We start from the raw sequence: 22,745 nt of genomic DNA, 5'->3' as shown, positions 1-22,745 counted from the left end.
GTGTTCCTTCCAACTAACAACTGCTAAGGAACCTATTGGATCTATCCCACCACATGAACCCTTTAGCAGATTATCCTGAGCAAGGGTGTGGGATGAGCATGTATGTGGCTTTACCAAGAACCTCAGCATCTTTTGCACCTGCAGGTACAGAGTGCCTGGGCTGGCTATTATGACTACAATACTTTTGACCAGAATGGCGTGGTGGGCCCCCACCCACTAGTTGTCAACATGTACTTTGCTACGGGCTTCAGTGGTCGTGGACTTCAGCATGCACCTGGCATCGGTCGAGCTGTGGCAGAAATGATACTAGAGGGTCACTTTAAGACCATCGATATGAGCCCCTTCCTCTTCACCCGCTTTTACTTAGGAGAGAAGTTACAGGAGCACAATATTCTCTGAATGTGAAACTCTTCTCTGGGCCTTGCCTTGTCTCATGTTGGCTTTGGTCACTGCCCAAGTCTCCCCAGAACTGTGCCAGGAATACATCCCTTTCCTCACCGTCCTTTAAACCAGGCCTCTTCCCAGTGTCTCTGAAATGGAATAAACAAAGGCACAGAGACCAGGCCAATGGAAAGTAACACAGTGGGACCCTAGGGCTGATTGTAGCCTAGGCTGATTCACTACCCAAACAGTTCAGCTGGCATCCTGGGCATGGTGCCCAGGACTGGCCTCCTTCCTGGTGCTGATACAGAGAAATCTGACCAGAGCCAAGGCACAGAGCATTCCAGGATAGCCTGACCCAAATTTATTGACTTGTCTAATAACTTATTCTTCAATCAACATATGTATATGATTAACCCCTTCTCTCTGGCCTTATATTCTTCCCACTTTTCTTCTCATAGTAGAAGCATTTGAAGTATTGTGCCATTAAAAAGGCAGCTTTAGGGCTGAAGAGATGGTTAAGAACCCTGACTGCTCTTCCAGAGGCCCTGAGTTCAATTCCTAGCAAGCACATGGTGGCTCACAACCATCTGTAATGGGATCTGATGCCCTCATCTAGTCTGTCTGAAGACAGTACAATACTCATGTATTTAAAAAAAAAAAAAAAAAAAAAAGACAACCTCATCCTCTTGAGAGTATTTCTTAAATTCTCTGTGGGAGACATCTTGTTTGCAAGCTTGTATCCTGTTACCTGAGTTCTACGGCAACCATGGTTCTAGCGAATGAAATGGAGTCATTCATCTAGTCAACTTCTATAAAGCTCCAGCTTCTGGCTACTGACATTCAGTCTATAGCAGGATTCAAAGTGGCTTTCTGAGTGGATCATGGAGCTTTGTGGGGAAAAAGTAGCCAGCATCTGAAGAGCCACACTGAGAAGCTTGGATTTCATCTCAGCAGAGACCCAGCAGAAGATTTTTAAAGATGGAAGCAATATGATCAGATCTTCCTTTTAGGCGGCAGATTGCTTGCTTAGCATGTGGATGGCCCCGGGTTTGATACTCAGCACCAACAGCAGAGAGGATCTGGGGGAAGTCACTGGCTTCCTTGTAGAGAATAGAGTCAGAGAGCAAAGCAGGAAAGCAGGCTCTAGATAAAGACTGTTTCAGTCTACTTAGCAGTCATGGTGGGAAACACATGGAATGATGTGACAATGCCAATGTGACATGGAGTCAGTATTTCCCGGCTTTCTGGCTAAACAGCTAAACAAGTACCATGCTTCTTACCAAAATGACAGAGGGAACAGCAAAATGAGTAGTCTGATGTGGGACAAACTGAAAGGAAAGTGCCTGTGGGAGGTGTGATGGGTGATTGCACTAGTTGGGTGGACAGGTGACAGAACAGCATCACCAAAGGAGAGCAAAATGTAGGGACAACTAAAAAGCTGGAGTATCCACTGACATTTAGAGAAAACAGATGAACGCTGAAGGACTGACCCATGAGGCAGGAGAAAATCCAGTGATACGGAATCATGAAGACCAAGAAGTAGGCACCAGAATGAAATGTCCCATGCCAGCTGGGCTCAGCACCTAGCACTCACTGGTGACCAGGGAATGCAATCTAAGGCACATAGTAGAGTAGAAAATCTTGGGAAAATGGCTCCTTCATCAGAAGTCCTTTGGAGTAAATAAAAAGTAAAAGAGGTAGATATCATATAGGGGAGGGGACAGGAGAAGAGATGGGCCAGCTGGGAGTATAAAGCCTGTGTGGTTTGAAGAGCGCCAGGAATGAGGCAGTAAGCAAAAGAAAAGTCACCAGAAGATAATGCTGAAATATCATGTCAGGAACAGCGTGGACAGGCTTTAGGTTAAAGAGGAAAAATCAGAGACTTGGATTATAAATTAGCCCTGGATTATAGAGGTGCCCTGTAGCAGAATTTTAACAGAATGTTTGTATCTGCCATGAATCTGGAGTAATGGCACCTAAGCTTTGAAGTAGCTTTTGTCAGTGATTGTTATCTGAGATTTTTATGGGGTTATTCCTTTGAAGGTTTTTTCAGCCTTTGCATATCATAGTCAGGAGATAGGTCTGGCAAACCGGGACATCTCCCATGGTTGAGAATTGCTTAGGTGATTGTAGGATGATGTCATACAGGTGAAGGCAGGTACAAGATAGAATGAGGCCTGTCATTGGACGAGAAGGAAGGATGGGCGGGAGAAAAGTTTTAGAGAGAGGAGACTGGAACCAGAGGAGAGAAGCAGCTAGGAGAAAATGGAGGTGGATGTTAAGATCCCTCTCTGTACACTTACAGGTTGTTATGAATATTCTTAAGGGATGTATATGTCCAGGGCTTTGTATGTTTAGGTGGGCAATTATATCTTATCAATTGGATCAGAGGTTATTGTGTTGTGTGTTCTTTCATGTGGCGGTTTAAGTTCAAGAGAGTATGTGGTGGCTGGAGACATGTGTATACCTGCCTTGGGAACTGGATGGGGAGAGAGATTGTTGCCAGGCTCAGAGAGACGCCACCAGCAGCGTGATATGAGATAGAACAAAGCAGGTGAGAGACTTTGCTGACTGAGATGAAGGTATCCATCAGATATCTTGGGGCACTGCGGTGCCAAGACCTAGTGTGGGATAGAAGAAAGTATTATTTTAAATTTACAGCAACAGGTAATAGTTCTTTCAAGATAGCTCCTAAATCAGATAAGTTTTGGTATTTGGTATTTGACTTGCTAAAGGTGACATATAAAGAACTTCATTGGGCTGGGGATTTAGCTCAGTGGTAGAGCGCTTACCTAGGAAGCGCAAGGCCCTGGGTTCGGTCCCCAGCTCCAAAAAAAAAAAAAAAAAAAGAACTTCATTTATATATGAATTCAGTTTGAATTCATCCTGTTGTGGCTCTCTTCGATTGATCAGTCCATGTAAACCAGCGACACTCACAGTGTCCCATAGTGACTTCAACACAGCCTTAGTCTAAGGGTTCAAAGAGATAGATGTTATAATCATTAACTCTTAAGGAACCCTCTACTTCTGCAGGGCTTTAATCTTGTCTCATGGGAAAACCCTTATGATTGCATTTGCCTTGCCCTTTCAACTATGTGAGGGGTCCTCATCTTTGCCCCCAAAGCCAGCAACCCCACGCCTTGTCTTGTACTCTTGAGTGCCCATCAAAGCATTCCTGCTGGACCCTAAAGACCCTTCCTGGCCCCAGGGAGTTTATACTACAATGAGAGGTAGGGCAAAGGGATTTGTGGGTAGGGCAGATGAAGAAAGGCTTTCCTCAAGCAGATAAGATGGCTCAAAATGCCATTTAGCCCTGACAACTTAGTTTCAATCCCCAGAACCCAAGTTAAAATGTATGCTATGGTTGCATATGTGTGCAATCCCAGGGTTCAATATGTCAGGGAAAGTAGAGACAGGAGAATTGTCTGGAACCTCAAGAGCCAGCCAGCCTGGAGATATAGGGTGGTGGAAACAAGAGATACCCTACCTCAACAAAGTAGAAGAAGAGAACCAACTCCCAAAAGCTGCCCTCTGACCTATACACATGCAATGATAATGTTTAAAATCTTCATTTCGTTTGTGTATGTATGCGGGGGAGGGAGGAGGCCAGACGAGGGAGTCCTTCCCTCAAGCTGAAGTTACATGCAACTGTGAGCCACTGGGTATGGGTGCAGGAAATCAACTCAGGTCTTCAGGATGAGCAGCAGATGGCCTTAGCCACTCCAGCCTCAGTCTCTTGTCCAGGTAGAGTGGCCAAGCCTGTAATCCCAGAACTTAAGAGTCAGGAAGATCAAAAAAGTTCAGTCATTTTAATTACAAGTTTGAAGCTAGGCTAGACTATTGAAGACTCCATCTTTACAAAAATAAGAAGAGAGAGAGGAGAGGAGAAGGAGAGGGGAGGGGAGGGGAGGATGTAGAAATGAACCTGGCTGGAAGACTGGCAGTTTTCACAAGCACAGCTGGGCAGAAGCTGAAGGGAGAACAGAAATGTTCTCGCCAAGGAGCCATCCACCAAGTGTGAGCAACTGCTGGGTGTCCAGCTGCTGGGGGGGTGGGGGGGGAGACAGCTCTTTCCCTAAAGCTTTTATCCCTAACAGAGAAGGAATGCTTTATTCCTGAGCCACACTTGGGTGATCATGGCCCAAGAATATAGATTTAGGTTACCCCAAACTGCATGTTCCGGTGTGGGAGTAGCTTCACAAAGTTTTAAATTTTTGCAGAACAAAGTCATAAATCATGCCAAGTTTAAGATACATTGGTGGGTACATCGCAGAGTCAGTTACAGCAAGATGGGGGAAGCTTTGCTGTAGGACTCAGGTGTTATCTGATGATAGCTTTTGGGTTGGGCAGCTAAGGGTCTGCTCAAGGAATGGCTGGCTATTCAGTGGGCTTTAGAGCTGGCTGAGCTAAGGTGAGCCTCTGGACAGACAATATTCCTGTCTCTCCACCTCACTGCAGTTCTAATCAGTAAACCAGTCTTTGCAGACACAGTTGCTTTCCAGGAATTCTTATGAATATTCATCTCACAACACCAGCAACCAGAGAATATAAATTTGATGAGTAAACCTAGAAAGATCACCCATGAACAGCCCCACAGCACCAACTTCCTCCCTCAGAACAAGTTAGAGTTTTGGCTGGATGGAGAGAAAAAGAAACAGAGAGGGCTAATAAGGCTTTACACCAGCCCATTAATACTCCTTCACCTGCAGCATTTCATGTGAGTTGTTTTTAGGTTGGTATTTTAATAAAACTTCGATAGCAGGAAATACTGAGTGCTGTATTATTTCCTTGGAGTTTCACAAAGCTCACAGCAAGCTCTAGGAAGTGGGGACAGAGGACTGTATTTCATCAGGACTTACCAACATTTTGCCTAGCCACCCCTTTTTTGCAGTTATTTTGGCACCCTCCGAAATGCTGTTGAAATGATACTAGGAAATCCCTGCCCTGAGGCATTTTTGGCCAGACTGATTCCGGCCAGTGGGCGGCAACATTAATGGGACCCACCTCCCATAAAGGTATGGACCTCCTAGGGGCTGGCCCATCTTCTTTGCCCACCTTACTTGGGGAAAGGAAGCCTCATTTTCCCCTACCGTACCGAAAGAAAGTAAAGTCTGCGCCTCCCTTTCAGAAGTTTTCTCCTCGTCCCCTTGCCCACACACGGGACAAACCGAGGCTCAGGGTTTCACGGCGGTCTGAGGGGGTTCGGGTGTCCGGGTTGAGCTGCGGGTGGTGGCCAGGCAGCCGGGATTCCCGAGCAACGCGGATGGGTGAGCGCCCCCTAGGGTCTGGTCAGCGGGCATGGGCAGGAAAGTGGCTGGTGCGGGCGGGAGGGCTGTGGCCGAGGAGCTTCCGGGAGCCGGGGCAGGGGCACTTCCCGGCGGAGCTTGCCGCCCGCAGCGCTGGGCCGCGCAGGTGAGCGGGCGGTAGGGACGCGGGGCAGTGGGCAGTGGGCGGTGGGCGGACGAGCCTGCGGAGTCAGCCCTTTTCCAGGGACACCCGTTCCCCTACCCCTCTCCTTCCAAACCGGGGTCCAGCACTCTCCCGAAAGCCGCCACCTTTCTGTGGCACCGATGCCAGCGCAGAGCTTTTAGTCTGGCTGGGCTTCAGCAGCCTGACCATGTACGTCAAGGGGTTCTCCCTGGCTCCCTGTAGTCTCTGCTCTGGTCATGACCTGGCCCTTCTGGGTTTGACTCTGTGGAAGTGTTCTGCAAGAATGTCACTTTATTTAAAGTTAAGAACCTACTCGGAGTTGCTATCACGGTCACTTAATGGGCGCCCGCCAGGAACTACTATTGTGCCAAGTACCAAAGGGACTTAGGGGAGTAGGAACAATTCGGTCGGTCCTTAGGTCTGGGTAGCAGGTAAACCAGAAACCCGAGAACTGCAACTAGAGAAGGAAGTAGGGAGTTCTCCATCGGTCAGACCTACCCAGGAATGACTCAGAGGAAGCCTTTCTTGCTTTGTTTTCAGACTTTAAGAAACAATATACAACCAACACACGGAAAAGTGCATAGATCCCGAGTCCCACCAAACCACTTTTCACAAGCTCTCTTGTGCAACCTGCATCAGGAACAGTAAGTCTATGATGTATGCTACTTGAAGTATAACATCCTGTCAAAAAGGCAGACTGTGAATTGTTTATCCATTTCACTGAAGGACATGGTTGTTTTCAGCTTTGGCCTGTTGTGAGTAGCGTGACTTTAGTGCCTTTGTTCAGTTTGACTATTTAGTACACAGCAGCTTCCCAACATAGCTATGCTTGGGACCAGAGCAAAGGCTCAGTGGTTAAAAGCACTGACCACTGTTTCAGAGGACCCTGGATCAGTCTCCTTACCCACAGAGTGGCTTACAAAAATTTGTAACTCTGGTTCCAGGTGATCAGTGCCCTCTCTGGCCACTACAGGCACGTGGCATGAAAGCGATACATAGACTTACGCACAGGCAAAACATCCATACACAGAAACTAACGTTTTGTTTTTTAAGTTAAAAATAAAAGTTGTTCTTGCTAGCTAGCTACCTCAGCAGACACCTGTGATCTCAGCACTCTGGTGGAGATGAGAAGACATAAGTGCAGGGCCAGCCTGGGCTATCAGACCTTATCTCAAAACAAAGCAAGCAAACCAACAGAAGTTACAGGAGTCACTCCCAGCCTGGTGTCAGCTCCCACTGTTCCATGTCCTCATCGGGCTCCAGCCAGTGTCCTCCTCTGTCAGTGTCAGCTGTTCTGCTGACTGCACAGCTTTGAAGCCCGGAGGTTCCAATTTGCATTTTTCTGAGGCCTGGTAAACCGAGCATCTTTTGGTCTGTTGGTCATTTGAATATCCTTTCTGTGAAATGACTGTTCAGATCTACTCTCCATTTGTGTCTCTTGGCAGTTTATAGAGTTCTTGAACTATTTGGGGTTTGAGGCAGTTGTTAAATACACATTTTTTTTTTAAAGATTTTATTTTATTTATTATATATAAGTACACTGTAGCTGTCTTCAGATACACCAGAAGAGGGCATCAGATCTCTTTACAGATGGTTGTGAGCCACCATGTGGTTGCTGGGAATTGAACTCATGACCTCTGGAAGAGCAGTCGGGTGCTCTTAACTGCTGAGCCATCTCTCCAGCCCAAATACACATTTTTAAACATTTTTTCTGTCTCGATAGATTACCTCCTTACTCTACTAATGACATCTTTGGAGCAAAAGTCTTCACATTAATGTTTTCCAGTTTATCATTTTCCCTCCTACAGACTGTATCACATTTGATTTTTCCCTCAAAACATGATGGTTCTCAGCTGTACTCTCAGCACTCAGGGAGATTGCTATGAGTTTGAGACCAGCCTGGTCTACGTACTGAGTTCCAGGCCAGCCTCTACAGAGTGAGACCATGTCTCAAAAAGCAATTTGTTTTTTGCTGTGTCTACTCTAAAGTCAGAAATTATGTCCTACCTTTTCCTATAAGATCTTTATTGCTAGTCACAGATAACTCTCATATCCATTTAAAATTCCACTTCCATGGTTCGAGATGCAGATTGAGATTACTTTTCTCCACACCACTATTTAAGTTGACTAATACTATGGATTGTAAAGACCACCTTTCTGGGCTGGTGGTACAGTTCAGTAGGTAGAACTTACCTAGCATGTGCAGAGCCTTGGGTTGGATCCTAAGCATGGCCTAAAACCGGGCTTGGTAGCCTTCGCCAATAATCCCAGCACTTCAGAGGTAGAAGTAGAGAGATCAGAGGAAGCTCATTGTCATCCTCAGCTATCTCATAAGCTGAAGGCAAGCCTGGGGTAGAACAAACCTTCTCTCAAAATAAGTAGGAAGCAGAGAGAAGACTGTCTTTTTCTACTGGACTTGGGAGGGGGGTGGTTCACAGATGCAGGTAGTGAGAGCACTCATTTGGGACTTGAAGTGTAGCTTTAGTGGTAGAGCCGTGCATGGCACCGGACTCCATCATCTCCAGCATTACTTTAAAAAAGAGAAAGAGAGAGAGGGGCCATTTTTAAACTTCAACTAATGCCTGAAGACATGGGTTTTTTTTTGTTGTTGTTTCTTTGTTTTTGTTTTTTAAGGTGGGGTCTCCCTTTGTGGCCCTCACTGGCCTGGAACTCACTATGCAGATCAGGCTGGCCTTAACACACAAGCACACAGAGATCTGCCTGCCTCTGCCTCATGAATACTGCTGACACAATCTGCGTGGCATGCCTTCATTTCCACATTTGGATTTACACAAAATCCACATCGAAATAAATACAAAGCAAATACATTATTTAGTTATAGATATTTTCAGAACAAAGATGGTGTTTTTGGACTAAGAAACGTAAGCATTCCAAGAGCCAATTTGAGAAGTATGGTAACATTAAATTTCCTATAACTCCTGTTTGGTTGGTAGGATATGTTTCTCTGTGACTGTCTTTTTTTTTTTTTTTTTTTTAATCGTGTCAAGCCAGGAGAGGAAGAGAGGAAGAGAGAGAGAGAGAGAGAGAGAGAGAGAGAGAGAGAGAGAGAGAGAGAGACTCTATGACTGTCTTAATCAGGGTTTCTATTCCTGCACAAACCTCATGATCAAGAAGCAAGGTGGGGAGGAAAGGGTTTATTCAGCTTACACTGTCCATCATCAAAGGAAATCCAGACTGGAACTCAAGTAGGTCAGGAAGCAGGAACTGATGCAGAGGCCATGGAGGGATGTTTCTTACTGGCTTGCTTCCCCTTGCTTGCTCAGCTTGCTTGCTCTCTTATAGAACCCAGGACCACCAGTCCTGGGACAGCACCACCCACAATGGGCTGGGCCCTCTCCCCTTGATCACTAGTTGAGAAAATGCCTTACAGCTGGGTCTCATGGAGGCAGTTCCTCAACTGAGTCTCCTTTCTCTGTGATAATTCCAGCTTGTGTCAAGTTGACACAGAAAACCAGCCTAAAACAATGTCTAAAATTCAGTGTTTATATTTTAATGCCTTTGAGAAATTCACAGCTCTCCCTTCTCAAGCTCTCAAATGCTAGTATTACAGGCATGTGCCACAATACCCAGAAAACCCTTCAATGTATACTTAAGTTTAAAATAGTGGATGCCTTTTTTCATGCAGATACACACTTTTTGGCATTTTTAGTCTTCAGAACTTACAAAATGTAGTATGGAAAACAGTTTGGAGTTTATCTCACAGGAACAATCATAAAATTTAATGAGCCCTTTTAATTTATTCACTGTTAGCCAGGAGAGGAGGCACATGCATGTAATCCCAGCACTTGGCAGAAAGATCTAGAATTCAAAGTCACTCTGGGCTACAGGAGACTCTACCCTAACCCCTCCCCACAAATATTAATTAATTAATTCACTGCTTATTAATAGCAATTTATTTGCTTTTTTTAATTAAAAAATGTATCAGTGTTATGTATATGTGATGGGTGTGTGTGTGTGTGTGTGTGTGTGTGTGTGTGTAAAGCGGAGTCAGTTCTGTCTTTATGCGGATTCTGAGACTAGAACTCATGTCACCAAGTTTACATGGGTAGCTTTACCACCTGAGCCATCTTGCTGGCCCTCCTGTGGTTTGTTTTTTTGTATGTGTGTATGTGTTTGAGCTAGGATCTCAGTAGTATCCAGACTTGCCTTGAAATCTCTGTGGAACCCAGGCTAGCCTCAAACTCATGATCTTCCTGCCTCAGCGTCCTAGTGCTGGAATCATGCGTAAACACCACTGTTGGCTTTCAGATTTTTTTGTGTTTTGTTGTTTTGCTTTTGCACTAGGGATTGAATCCAAGACATCATACATAGCAGACAATCACTGTGCACTCCCTGAGTTACATTTCCAGTCCTTCGCTGCTCATCATATACCCGTTGTGTGTATGGCTCCCATACACACAGTGCAGCCCTTGCACTGCCCCCCTTAAACACACATAATACTTATACACTTTTAATTTTTTTTCCATCTTTATTAACTTGAGTATTTCTTATTTACAGTCCGATTGTTATTCCCCTTCCCGGTTTCCGGGCCAACATCCCCCTAACCCCTCCCCCTCCCCTTCTCTATGGGTGTTTCCCTCCCCATCCTCCCCCCATTACCACCCTCCCCCCAACAATCCCGTTCACTGGGGGTTTAGTCTTAGCAGGACCCAGGGCTTCCCCTTCCACTGGTGCTCTTACTAGGCTATTCATTGCTACCTATGAGGTCAGAGTCCAGGGTCAGTCCATGTACAGTCTTTGGGTAGTGGCTTAGTCCCTGGAAGCTCTGGTTGGTTGGCATTGTTGTTCATATAGGGTCTCAAGCCCCTTCAAGCTCTTCCAGTCCTTTCTCTGTTTCCTTCAACGGGGAACTTTTAATTTTTAAAAGCAAATAAATTGTGGCTACTTATTAGCAGTTAGATAATTTATTTATCTCCCATAGCCCCGTCTGGTCTTTTTTTTTTTTTTTTTTTTTTTAAGATTTATTTATTTTATGCATATGAGCACACTCTCCCTGTCTTCCAACGCACCAGAAGAGGGCACCAGATCCCATTACAGATGATTGTGAGCCACCATGTGGTTGCTGAATTGAACTCAGGTCCTCTGGAAGAGCAGTCAGTGCTCGTAACCACTGAGCCATCTCCCCAGCCCCAGTCTGGTCTTTAGTTTACTCCTTTAGTCCAAAGTGACTTTGAGCTCTAGAACACTTATAACACTAGCATATAGGAGCCTAAGATGGGATCAAATTTTTATTTTTATGTTTTTTAAAGCTTATTTTGCATCTTATATGTATGGGTGTTTGTGTACCACGTGTGTTAGAGTCTAGAGGAGGGACTTGGATCCCCTAGAATTGGAGTTACAGATGGTTGTGAGCTACTGTGTGGGTCCTGGGGACCAAACCAGGGTTCTTTGGAAGAGCAAGGTTCTTTTAACCCCAGAGCTATCTGTTCAGTTCCATGATTGCTGATTTAAAACCAGCATAAACTACATAGCAAGACCCTGTCTCAAAATTTATATACTATAATATGTATTTTATGCCTTTATATATATGCATGTACACATAAAGTATCAACATTAAGTATATACCTGTCTATAGTTTAACATCTAGACTAAAGTTTCCAAATATCAGAATTTTCTAGAAAATTCACAAAATTTAGGCTTTACTTCTAAACCAGCCAATAACAATCTTCAGAACTATCTTTGTATTTTGCTTTTGCAGGCGGTTTCTTTGGAGAGAGAGAGAGAGAGAGAGAGAGAGAGAGAGAGAGAGAGACTGTGTGTGTGTGTGTCTGTGTGTGTGTCTGTGTCTCTCTCTCTCTCTCTGTGTGTGTGTGTGTGTGTGTGTGTGTGTGTGTGTGTGTGTGTGTTTCTCTGTTTTGTTTGTGGCGAGGTTTCAATTTATAGCCCACGCTGGCCTGGAATTCACTATGTAGCCCAGGTTGGCCTTGAACTAGAAGTGATTGTCCTGCTTCAGCTTTCTAAGTCCCTAATGGGGTTATAGGCATGGCCACCATACCCAGTTCTCATCTGGCTTTTTTTTTTTCTTGAAGGAACTTATTGACAATTTTTTATGAAGTCCCAGTCATTCTCTATAAAGTGGATATTTGAATCACATGTTACTCTACTTTATGATTTTTTTTAAAGAAAAAATGGCTTCTTATGAGCCCCAGTGAGTCTGAGATCAGACAAATCTAGTAATCAGGCCTTGTTTTAGATTCACCATCTTACCTGCTTGAGATGCATGACTTGATGTGTGGTGACTGTCACTCTGCATCTTGGAAAAGTTAGGTCATGTTTGAGTGATGGCTCCCCAGCCTTGGCTACAGAAGAACTAACAGTGAAAAGGGAAAATGTGCGAGGTTTTGTCCAGGAAGGATGTGGTTTCTGGAACTTATCTGCCACCTTGCACAACTATCCTGTCAGAGAAGCTGTTATTCCTTATGCTTACACTTTTCTATCATGGCAGTTAAAGGACATATCGCACCGTCAGCTCACCCCTGCTCCCAGTGTATATGCTACTGAACAACTGACTTCATCCTCCTCCGGATCCTCTTTCTTCTCCTTCTCCTCCCACCTCGCTTCTTCCCCTTGCCCCAAATAGTGCTGGGCTCCATCACTGCACGCTGAACAAGGGCTCCAGCTGCATCTCCAGCACTAAAACCCCAAGTGATAGAAAAGGCAGTTGCCCCAAATCAGGATGCATTGTCAAAAGGGTGTTATTGCAAAAGACTTGCTTCCTTTCTCTCCTACTCTTTGTCCTTCTTCCCCTCCTCCTTTTGTCTTTACAGTACTGAGGATTGATCCAGGGCTTTGTAACTGCTAAGTGTGTGCTCTCTCACTAAGCTACACCCCCAGCCCTGTTTCATAAAACTTTTGCATCTTTATATTCAAGTAGAATGCATATTACCTGAATTTTTGTCTCCTTACTAGTTTTTATGTTGTTATAAACTTAAGAATATTATTTTTAAAAAATTAAGTGAGCGTTGCGGATCCAGCTCAGTGGTAGAGAGCTTGCTTAGGGAACTCAAGGCCCTGGTTCATTCCTCAGCTCTCAGGGGAGGGACAGGGGATGGAGCAGGACAAAAAAGCTAGGTGTGGTGGCATGTGTTTTTAATCCCAGTACTCCAAGAGGCAGAGGCAGGTGGATTTCTTTGAGTTCAAGGCCAGTATGGCCTGCAAAATGAGTACCTGGAGAGCCAGAGCTGTTACACAGAGAAACCCTGTCTTCAAAAAACCAAAATGAGCTCTTATTCCCTCTTGCTCTCTTTGTTCTTATTCTCTGTCCTTGCCCCCTTCCCTGTCCCATCTCTCTACTCCCCCCACCCTTCCCTCCATGTGCTCATGGCCGGCCTTTCCTCTCCTCTTCTCTCCATGTGGAAAAAAAAATGAATGAATGAATGAATGAATGATTTCCCGGTTTGCATCAAGGCCACACAATACAGTTTATATTAAAACAAAAATCAAGAAAATCTTTAGAGAATATTAGAATTATGTGATCTTATGTCTCCTACCAGGAAAAATACTTTTTAATTTATTATTTTAAAGAATTTATCTGTGTTCATATGTCTGTGTAGGTGTATGCCGTAGGGGGTGCCTTGGAGGACAGGTGGAGTTACAGGCAGTTGTGACCCATGTGGGAGCTGGGACCTGCAAAAACTGGGGTTCTCTTGAAGGAGGAGCAAGCTCTCTTCAGCACTGAGCCGTCTCTCCAGCCCCTGGAAAAGTCATCTTGAATGGTTTCCTGAGGTGAGGAGAGATAGCAGCCCCTGACCAGGAAAAGTCTTTCAAAGCTGCCAACAGTCAGAGCTACCAAGTCTTCCTTAGGTTGTCAGAAGCCCTGAGGAAGAAAAGAAGCTCATGCAGCAGGCACAGTCCACTCTAGGTGTCCTCCTTTGTGGTGTAACTGCTTTTCTCTTTCACGGATCTCCTCTGACTCAGGCACTCTTCCTTTGCTCAGAGTTAGAGAGACAGATGCCTTAGAAAATTACTTAAAGGAGGAAAAGCTACACAGAGGTCATGGTTTCCGAAGATTTGATTCATCACAGCGGGAGAGTATGGTGGAGAGTAGTTCAAGCCATGGTGGCTCTGAAGCAGAGAGAGGGAATACGGGAAGGAAACAGGGCAACATCTAACCTGCAAGGGCACACCTCCCGTTACCTGCTTTTCTCAACTAGGCTATTCTTCCAGCCCTCACACCTCCCAGCCATGTCCTCAAATTATGAACCCATCAAGGGATTTGATGCATTCATTTTCTAATCATCTCTGGGACCGTGCTCCCAGATATCCCCAGGGGAGTGCCTTACTAGTCTCTGAGGCATTTCCCATTCTAATCAGGCCAACCATTAAGATCATCACCACATGGCATCCTTGCTGCTGCAGTGGAAGGTTTTAGAACTGTGGTACTTCTTCATTAATATCTGACAGACCCACATTTTTAAAGTTTTGACGCCTCTGATTACAGTGTATCTAATCACTGGATTTGTTTCTCTATGAATTCCCAGAGGGAGGTTTTGTTAGGATTTCTATAGACCCAGCCAAAAGCCAGAAAGCTCCGGATCCCAATTCTGTACCAGCCCTCCGGCTGGAGAGTTGCCTCTAGAATGCTAGGACTCCCCTGCATTGGAACAGGCTCTGTCCCCACAGAGTCTTCTCCCCAAAACCAAAGGTCAAAGAGCACCCAGCATCAGGCCCACTCTATCCTTGCAGTGTAAAGGGAACACATCAAGTCACCAACTAAGCGTTCTTAGTCCTTAGCATTTTCATACAAATTCTGAAGCAATTTGATAACATCTACCCCAAAATGAAAAATCCAAAAACCTTCTGGAATCAGAGATAGCACTGAACTAAAGATCAGTTTGGGGAAGATTAATGTCATAATATTGAGTCTGACAAACCAAATACATCCCCCTTAGGTCTTGGACAGGATTACTCCGTGAGTAAAAATGCTTGCTGTATAAATCTGACGACCTGAGCTCAGTCCCCAGAATCTGTGATGGAAAGAGAACCAGCTGCCTTCAATCTTCAGAATCAAAAACTAAGGGCTGAACTCTAGAACTAAGGATTGGGTTTTAAAAGTACTACATTCTCTCCCATAGCTAGTTTATTTGAGACAGGGCCTTACTTTATATCCCTAGGTAGTTAGAAACTCACTGCATGGCCAAAGCTGGCCTGAAACTTGCAGCTATCCTCCTGCGAGTGCTGAGGTTACAGGTGTATGCCACCATACCCAGGTTTGCTTTCTTTAGGGTCTCAACAGATTTCTGAGCTTCGTCTAAACTCATAGATATAAGTGATCCACCTGTTTCAACCTCCTGTGTACCTAGGATTACAGGTTGTGCCATTGAATCTGGATAGATTATTTTAAAGATATACTAACCCATAATATTTTAACACATGAGGTTCTATTAGCACATTAAATAAATTACATCATGTTTTCACATGGTAATGTGGAACGGAAGTTTCTAGTATTACAGTATTTTCTATTTCACAGATGGAGACACCAAGACCCGGGAAGACTGTTGAAGGCCATGGTCAGCAGGAGGTGTAAATCCATGCAGTCCACCTGTAGTCGGCAGTCTTCACCGTTTTATGACATTGTTTCCCTAGCTGCCTGGTAAGGGCTAGGTGAGTGAACACATGGGGTTAGGGTAAGACAGAGAGAAGATGTAGCAAGACCCACTTCAAGTATTCTTACTGTTCAGCACTGGTCTGCTTATCTAAAGGGTCAATCCTCCTCCCACTCCTGCATGGACACAGGAAGTCTGTCTGATGAACTGCCTATCTATCCTCTGTGTTTTCCCAGATCCCAAATGCCGTCCTGGTCAGGTGAAGCAGAGAACAGTCACTCTACCAAGCTCATACCTTGTAAGTCTGGTCACTCTTCACAGATCTGGGTTATTCCCGTGGTCCCAGGAACCCGTTAGAGACTAGGAGAAGGGCAGAACTTCTGGGTTCCGCATCCTTTGTGATTCCCTGCCCCTTGCAGGATGGCCGTTCCATGAAGCTAAGACTGGATCTCTTCTCCCTGCCATTCCCCCAATGCCTGCTCTTTCATGGTTGGTTTGGAGGCCTGTGCTATGGCTTCATCCTCCTCCGTCCCAGCCTCCTCCACTCAGTCCAAGAAGCCTCGAGACAAGATAGCTGGTAAGTAGAGCCTGTCTCCTGGTTATTCTCTGGTTCCTAAGAGAATATACACAGTCTGCTGGTGAAGTGGAAGGACTCACTTCTCCAAGCTCAGGAAGTGACAGCAGAAAGGCTGGTGATAGGGAAAAGCCGCTGCTGGGACTACCCAAAGCTTCTTGGGGAGGAAGGAATAAGGTGTGCGTAATGGATTCCACAGGCCTGCTTGGCCTGAAAACCATTGTGCAGAGTACTTTTTTTTTTTTTCAGAGTACTTAACATGGTGTATTGGAATCTTGTCCAGGACCATTATGAGAAAGGAAATAAGGAAAGAAAAAGAGGACACAATCCCCAGAACAGCTGAGTTTTACTGTTATGGAGTACTTACAATTTACTAGGCGCAGCATTATCTCATTTCACCTTCAAGAACAAATCAGACCCATTTTACAGATGAGGAAGTTGAGATCTAGGCCAATTTGCTTAAGGCCATGGGCCAAGCAGTATGGCAGGTCTCTAGTCAAATCTGGTACCTGGCCAAAGTGTGACCAACTTCTGTGTTCTCTGGGAGCTCTGACTAATTCCCTTAGCCTCTGAACAACAGAACAGATTCCAGTCCCCTGATCCTTTTTCTTCTTATTTAGTTATTCATTTGCTTTGACTCAGGCTGCCTTGAAATTGCCATTGCAGTTGAGGCTGACCCTGAACTTCTGGTCCTCCCAAGTGCTGGGATTACAGCTCCATAGATCATCGTCATTCAGCACTGGGTCCACCTCCCCTGGCCCTTTTCATTTATAACTTCATCTAAATTCACCTCCTCTCAGAGCAGCAGCTGGGCTTTGGGCCTGATTAAATGTAGACGTAGTTCTTTGTTGACTATGATTGTAGACCTCCTGGTTTAAGTGGGCTGCAGGTAGCAGATATCAAATGATCTAGAACAGAGTAAAGTCATCTATTTTATGTTATAACTAAATTATTAACTGATAACTAATTCATAATTAGATAAATTATTTTACTGTAATTTAATTTTTTATTTTATTTTTCAGGCAGGGTCTTACTGTGTAGCTCTGGCTGGTCTGTACAGAGATCCACCTGCCTCTGTCTCCTAGGTGCTGAAATTAAAGGCATGGACCACCATGCACAGCAGATTTTATTTTTTTTTTTTAAAAGATGTACTTATTTATTTTATGTATGTGAGTACCCTGTAGCTGTCTTCAGACACATCAGAAGAGGGCATCAGATCCCATTTCAGATGGTTGTGAGTCACCATGTGGGTGCTGGGAACTGAACTCAGGACCTCTGGAAGAACAGTCAGTGTTCTTAACTGCTTAGCCATCTCTCCGGCCCAGCAGATTTTATTTTTAAGAACCCCTCCCCGCATTGTCCAGCCTGGCCTTGAACTATTAGCCCCTCACTGTCTCAGCCTCCTGGGTACCCAGACTACAATAAAGGCTGCCTCTCTAAGGTGACCTTACTCCACTAGGTGCTTTTCTTAATTGGGCTAGTGTTTGGATCTCAGTGTTAGGGACCCAGACAAGAGATCCAAAGGATGTGTCAAACAGCAGGGCAGCAGGACACCGAGGGGGAGGTAAAGCCGGCAGAGTCTTGCCCATTTTCTTTGAGGAAGGGGCTTTAGCTAGCTGACCACAAGTCTCAGCTCAGTGTTTCTCCCCTGTAGACTGGTTCAGGCAGGCTCTGTTGAAGAAGCCCAAGAAGATGCCAATCTCCCAGGAAAGCCACCTCAGTGATGGTTCACAGACAGCCACACAGGATGGTCTCTCACCCTCCAGCGGCAGTTCACCTCGGAGTCATAGTTCATCCCAGAGCCAAAGCTCAACCCCGAGCTGCAGTTCAGGAATGTCTCCTACCTCACCACCAACACACGTGGACAGCAGCAGCAGCAGCAGCAGTGGCCGTTGGAGCAAAGACTATGATGTCTGTGTGTGCCACAGTGAGGAGGATTTAGAGGTGGCCCAGGAGCTTGTCTCCTACTTGGAGGGTAGCAAAGCCAGTCTACGCTGCTTCCTGCAGTTTCGGGATGCAGCCCCAGGTGGCGCCATTGTTTCTGAGCTATGCCAGGCGCTGAGTGGTAGTCACTGCCGCGTGCTGCTCATCACCCCAGGCTTCCTTCGGGACCCCTGGTGCAAGTACCAGATGCTGCAGGCCCTGACGGAAGCCCCAGGGTCGGAGGGATGCACTATACCCCTGCTATCCGGCCTGACCAGAGCCGCCTATCCACCGGAACTCCGATTCATGTACTATGTGGATGGCAGAGGCCAGGATGGTGGCTTTTATCAAGTCAAGGAGGCTGTTATACACTGTAAGACACAAGAGGGCTGGGAAGGGGGAGAGGGGTCATCCAGTGTCTGTCTATATAAGTAGGAGATAGTCTCTGCCAGTGATTGAGAGAGTTTTGGGAGAATATTGACTGGATTGGTACCTAGTGGCGTTTGAGAAGTTAATTGGTCTTGTTACTTAGCCCCTCTGAACCTCGAGTTTTCATAACAGGCAGGGCCTACCACAAACAGAATCCTCCATTCACATCAATTAGCAAGTAGTATTAGTGATAATACTGGGTTTCCCTATGAAGTTGAATTAGAGGTGTGTTCCAAGAGTGGGGCAGATGCCAGGAGTGACATCAGTTCAGCAATGCAAAGTGTGAAAGGTAACAGAAACCAGTTGCTCCCTGTGAGTGTGTTAAAGGAGGGACATTGTAGCAGGTGAAAATGGAAGAGGGGAGAAACATGTGCTGGGTGACAAGCCTTGTGATTCTCTTTGTCTCTTTCAGATCTGGAGACACTAAGTTGACACTTAGAGCTTTCATGAGGAAAACTGGAAATAGTTCACAGCCATCGTTAGTCCAGTAATGGCAGGAGGCATCAGGAGCCAGAGCCAGCTGCATTCTCTTCATGACACAGGATCAGATTGCCACCAGCTTCCATTACTGAGGGCTCTACAGAACTGCCAGGCAGAAGATGGGGCCCACCCCTGAAAGGAGACCAGGAAGAAGATGGGGACTCCCCAAGAAGGGCAGGAGGAAGTCAGGGACTCTCCCCAGGAAGACCACAAGGAAGTCAGAAATTCAAGTTGTCAAGAGACTATGCTATCAGGAAGGTCAGCAGTCTTGTCTGCTGCTTAACTGGATAGGAAGCTGACACACGGCTGTGTGCTTTCCCTGGCATCAGGCACTGGGGGAACAGGTACCACTCCTCAAGAGGGATGAGCCTGACATTGCCCAGGGAAGCTGAGAAGAGGTGGCAAGTGTCCGGTCCTCACACATACACACTACTGCTCTCTTTCCCAGAGACATCGACTCACTTCACAAAGCCGGATAACACATTCAGCCCCACACTGAATTTCACCTATTGAAAAAATGTTATTAAAAATGCAATCCTAGGGGCTTCAGAGATAGCGGCTCAGGGGTTGAGAACTCTTACTGCTTTTGCAGAGGATCCAGGTTCAATTCCCAGGATTCACATGGCAATTCACAGCCTTATCTATAACTCTGCTTCCAGGGGATCTGATGCCTTCTCTGACCAGGATCTCCTGGGGCACTGGGTACACATGTGGAACACCTATATAGATGCAGGCAAAACAATCATACACATAAAGAACTGTTTTTTAAAAATTAGAAATGCAAACCTAGGACTGTAGATGGAGTCCATGGTAGAACACTTGCTTAGCAGGCCTGAGGGCTTGGATGCTACCTCCAGCACCACCAAAAGAAAGAAGCAAGCACAGACCCGGAAACGGCTCTGAATACATAAACAGGTAGGGAGAAGGGAAGCCAGGGTGTGGGGCTCAGCTGGATCAAAACCAACAGATCATGGGACACCTGGGCCCTCAGACATCTGCTAGAGCCCATGTTTCACGGTACCTGGCTTTATGTTGAACCGAGAGGAACCGATGTTCTCAAGCTAGCACCAGAGTGCATTCCCAGGGAGAGGCAAGGTGTTGCCTGTGTTCTCAATAGGAACAGAAACATGGTCAGCTGAATGTCCTTGTCTCCCCTGGCGTGTACCTTGAGCCTCTTTTTTTGACACATCCTTTTACTAAAAAAATGTTTTTAAATCACGGGTTCCTTTCTTTCTTCCTTCCTTCCTTTCTTTCTTTCTTTTTTGTTACATACAAAACATCTAAAGAATACCATACCATACTCATGCACCTACTGCCTAACGTAAGAAAACCTTATCACTAATATGCTTGTTTCCTTTGTGTCCTGAATTCCAGGCCCTTCAAGTTTCCTAACAAAAATAACCAACTATTCTGAGTCTTGAATTATTTTGAGCTGTTCTTTGTTTTGTTTTTTAAAGATTTATTTATTATCTATGTAAGTACACTGTAGCCGTCTTCAGACACACCAGAAGAAGGCATCTGATCCCGTTACAGATGGTTGTGAGCCACCATGTGGTTGCTGGGATTTTAACTCAGGACCTCTGGGAGAGTGATCTTAACCACTGAGCCACCTCTCCAGCCCATTTTGAGCTTTTCTATATGAAGTTTCCATAGATGTATGCTACCCGGAAACATTTGATTTTATGATTTTATCTTCTATACAGATTGCATCATGTGTGTTTCCTTTGTTTGACATGTTTGCAAGGTGTGTCCATGTTGCTGTGTCACTTGTGGGTTTCCTTTTGTTTATGTAAATCAGCAGTTTTCCACCCTTTGGGGTGGAACGGGTTGCATATCAGATATCCTCCATATCAGATATTTACATTATGATTCATAACAGTACCAAAATTATGGTTATGAAGTAGCAATGGAACTAATTTCATGATTGTGGTCAAACTACATGAGGAACTAACTGTATTAAAGGGTCACAGTGTTAGGAAGGTCTCAACTACTGCTTTAAGATCACCTTAAAGTGAATTCCAGGGACTTCCTCTCTAAATTTTTAGTTACAAACCTGTAATTCATGAGGTTTGGTTTCTTTCTTTTAACCATGAGCTTACTTTTTTATGTGCATTGGTGTTTTACAGGAATGTCAGAGTGAGTCATATCCCCTGGATCAGGAGTTACAGACATTCGTGAGCTGTCATGTGGGTGCTGGGAATTGAACCCAGGTCCTGTAGAAGAACAGCCAGTGCTCTCATCTACTGGGCCTTCTCTCCAGCCCTGCATAGTATCTTTTAAAGCTATATTTTCCTCATAATATAAGATACTGCCCATGAAGCTGTCATCATTGCTTTCTGTGTCTTACAAAGGCCTTCCTGTCTTATTCCACATTTTCTTCTACATTCAGTCCTGAAAAGAAGTTGATCTCATTTTCTGCCAAAGTGTTTCTGTTCACATCTAGACCTTTCCTCTAGTCGAGTTCTTGCTGTTTGTCCGTTTTCTGTTTTTGATTTTTTAAAAATGGTATGTAGCCCAAACTGACATCCTCCTCATTCAGCTTCCCGGATGCTGGACTTTTTTTTTTTTTTTTTTTTTTTTTGTTCTTTTTTTCGGAGCTGGGGACTGAACCCAGGGCCTTGCGCTTCCTAGGCAAGCGCTCTGCCGCTGAGCTACATCCCCAGCCCCGTCTTGTAAGCAGTATAAACTGCCGTGCCTAGCGTATTCTTGGTTGTCAGGTTAAAATCAATTCCTTTATCTTAGTGTCCGCCCCGCCTGTCCTCACTGGTATCTGCGATTTTTCTGTTTGTTTGAGACAAGATCTCACTATGTATCCCTGGCTGGCCAAGAATGCACAATGCAAACAGACTGGCCTCAGTCTCAGATCTGCCTGCCTCTGCCTCCCCAGCGCAGTGCATCAGCACGCCCGTAGACTGCTGCCGTGTGCTGTCATGTGAACACGTCCATTGCTGGTTCTCTAGGCTCTTTCAGGTATACCCTGTGTTAGTGCCATGGCATCCTTTCAAAAGCTTTAATGCCCTGCGGGCCAGTTCTTCCCACCCGTCTTGTTCATCGTCTAAATCATTCTGCCTTTTCTTAATTCTTACCTTTCTTTCTGTGTTGTTTATTCATATACTTCCAGGTTCCGGGGAAAGTGTATTTTTCTTGGAGTTGTATTCAGTTATGGATTTGACTAGGAAGAAGAGGTACTCTCGTGATAAAGCCTTCCTATTCATAAGGGAGCATCACCACTTAGGTCCTTAAATGTATTTCAGTAAATTTGAATAATACTTTTCATGTTTGTTCGTCTCATCTTTTATTAGATTTATTCTTTCTCACTTCATATTTTGAAGAGTGTTGATTCATTCAGACATTGATGCCACGTTGCTTTTGGGCGCTCAGGAAGAGCAGAAGTCACTCAGAAGCACTCTGAACCTCTGTGCCATGGTCCCCACCTTGCTGTTTGTTTTCTGGGACAGGGTCACACTCCATAGTTCAGACTTTTTATTATTATTATTATTATTTTGTCTTATGCTTTTACTTAATTCTAAAGATTTTACAGACTTTTTTTTGACAGAAATTAAGACCATCTGGGCTGTAAATTCCTTCTCTATTACTACTACCCTTTTGTTGAATAACTACTGATTCTGAAATCAAGCGGTGGCTAAAGCAGGTCAGTGGACAAGGCCCCTTTCAGTTCTGGTGTCTGCAATTTAAAGGCATGGGTAGCTTTGAATGAGTGCCCGTGGAGCCATCACTTTCCTCACTTTCTCTTCTTAGGACAGGCTCAGGTGCTTCAACCCCACTCAGTGTTCCTCTTAGCTCCTTCCTACCTAGGAGTAACTGCCCTTCCTGGCTCTAATAAGAATGTTTTACATCCAACTGGCAGTGAGGTGCATCCATGTTTTGGGCAGAAGACTGATTATTCTTTTTTTTTTTTTTTTTTTTTAAGATTTATTTATCCACTCTATGTACAGCAT

General features: G+C 45.0%; 2 protein-coding genes across 13 annotated transcripts in view; both read left to right on the top strand.

Annotated features, from left to right (window-relative positions):
• Positions 1-22,060, top strand: part of Foxred1 (FAD-dependent oxidoreductase domain containing 1) — a 28,508-nt gene extending 6,448 nt beyond the window's left edge. For 5 of the 11 annotated variants that reach the window (XM_063265412.1, XM_056984496.2, XM_056984497.2 and 2 more), the window contains 7 exons: positions 145-5,399; positions 6,355-6,458; positions 13,389-13,560; positions 15,305-15,438; positions 15,617-15,678; positions 15,800-15,957; positions 18,719-22,060. In XM_063265412.1, the coding sequence (XP_063121482.1) occupies positions 145-399 (255 nt within the window). In that variant the 3' untranslated portion in view covers positions 400-5,399; positions 6,355-6,458; positions 13,389-13,560; ... (2 more) ...; positions 15,800-15,957; positions 18,719-22,060. 11 annotated transcript variants of the gene reach the window in all.
• On the top strand, positions 5,714-22,060 carry Tirap (TIR domain containing adaptor protein). Of its 2 annotated transcripts, XR_001839296.3 has the most exons (9): positions 5,714-5,796; positions 6,355-6,458; positions 13,389-13,560; positions 15,305-15,438; positions 15,617-15,678; positions 15,800-15,957; positions 17,609-18,250; positions 18,719-19,701; positions 21,908-22,060. XR_001839296.3 is itself a non-coding variant. In XM_017596003.3 (6 exons), the coding sequence occupies exons 4-6, from the start codon at positions 15,867-15,869 to the stop codon at positions 18,736-18,738; spliced, it is 753 nt and encodes a 250-aa protein (XP_017451492.1). In that variant the 5' UTR covers positions 13,532-13,560; positions 15,305-15,427; positions 15,617-15,678; positions 15,800-15,866; the 3' UTR covers positions 18,739-22,060. The 2 variants fall into 2 exon arrangements, 1 of the variants encoding a protein (XP_017451492.1); XM_017596003.3 differs by lacking the exons at positions 5,714-5,796; positions 6,355-6,458 and having other exon boundaries at positions 13,532-13,560; positions 15,305-15,427; positions 18,719-22,060.
• Positions 22,061-22,745: the final 685 nt, after the last annotated feature.

This window comes from Rattus norvegicus, chromosome 8 (genome assembly GCF_036323735.1).
Source record: "Rattus norvegicus strain BN/NHsdMcwi chromosome 8, GRCr8, whole genome shotgun sequence".
Classification (NCBI taxonomy): domain Eukaryota; kingdom Metazoa; phylum Chordata; class Mammalia; order Rodentia; family Muridae; genus Rattus; species Rattus norvegicus.
The sequence above is the reverse complement of the archived record's forward strand: the minus strand, read 5'-3'. Positions and strand labels throughout refer to the sequence as shown.

Excerpts from the sequence above, each read along its gene's own strand:
- Tirap (XM_017596003.3), top strand. The coding sequence starts at position 15,867 with ATGGTTGGTTTGGAGGCCTGTGCTATGGCTTCATCCTCCTCCGTCCCA. Across the intron at positions 15,958-17,608 it reads GCCTCGAGACAAGATAGCTG|ACTGGTTCAGGCAGGCTCTG; the intron begins GTAAGTAGAGCC and ends TCTCCCCTGTAG. Across the intron at positions 18,251-18,718 it reads CAAGGAGGCTGTTATACACT|ATCTGGAGACACTAAGTTGA; the intron begins GTAAGACACAAG and ends TGTCTCTTTCAG.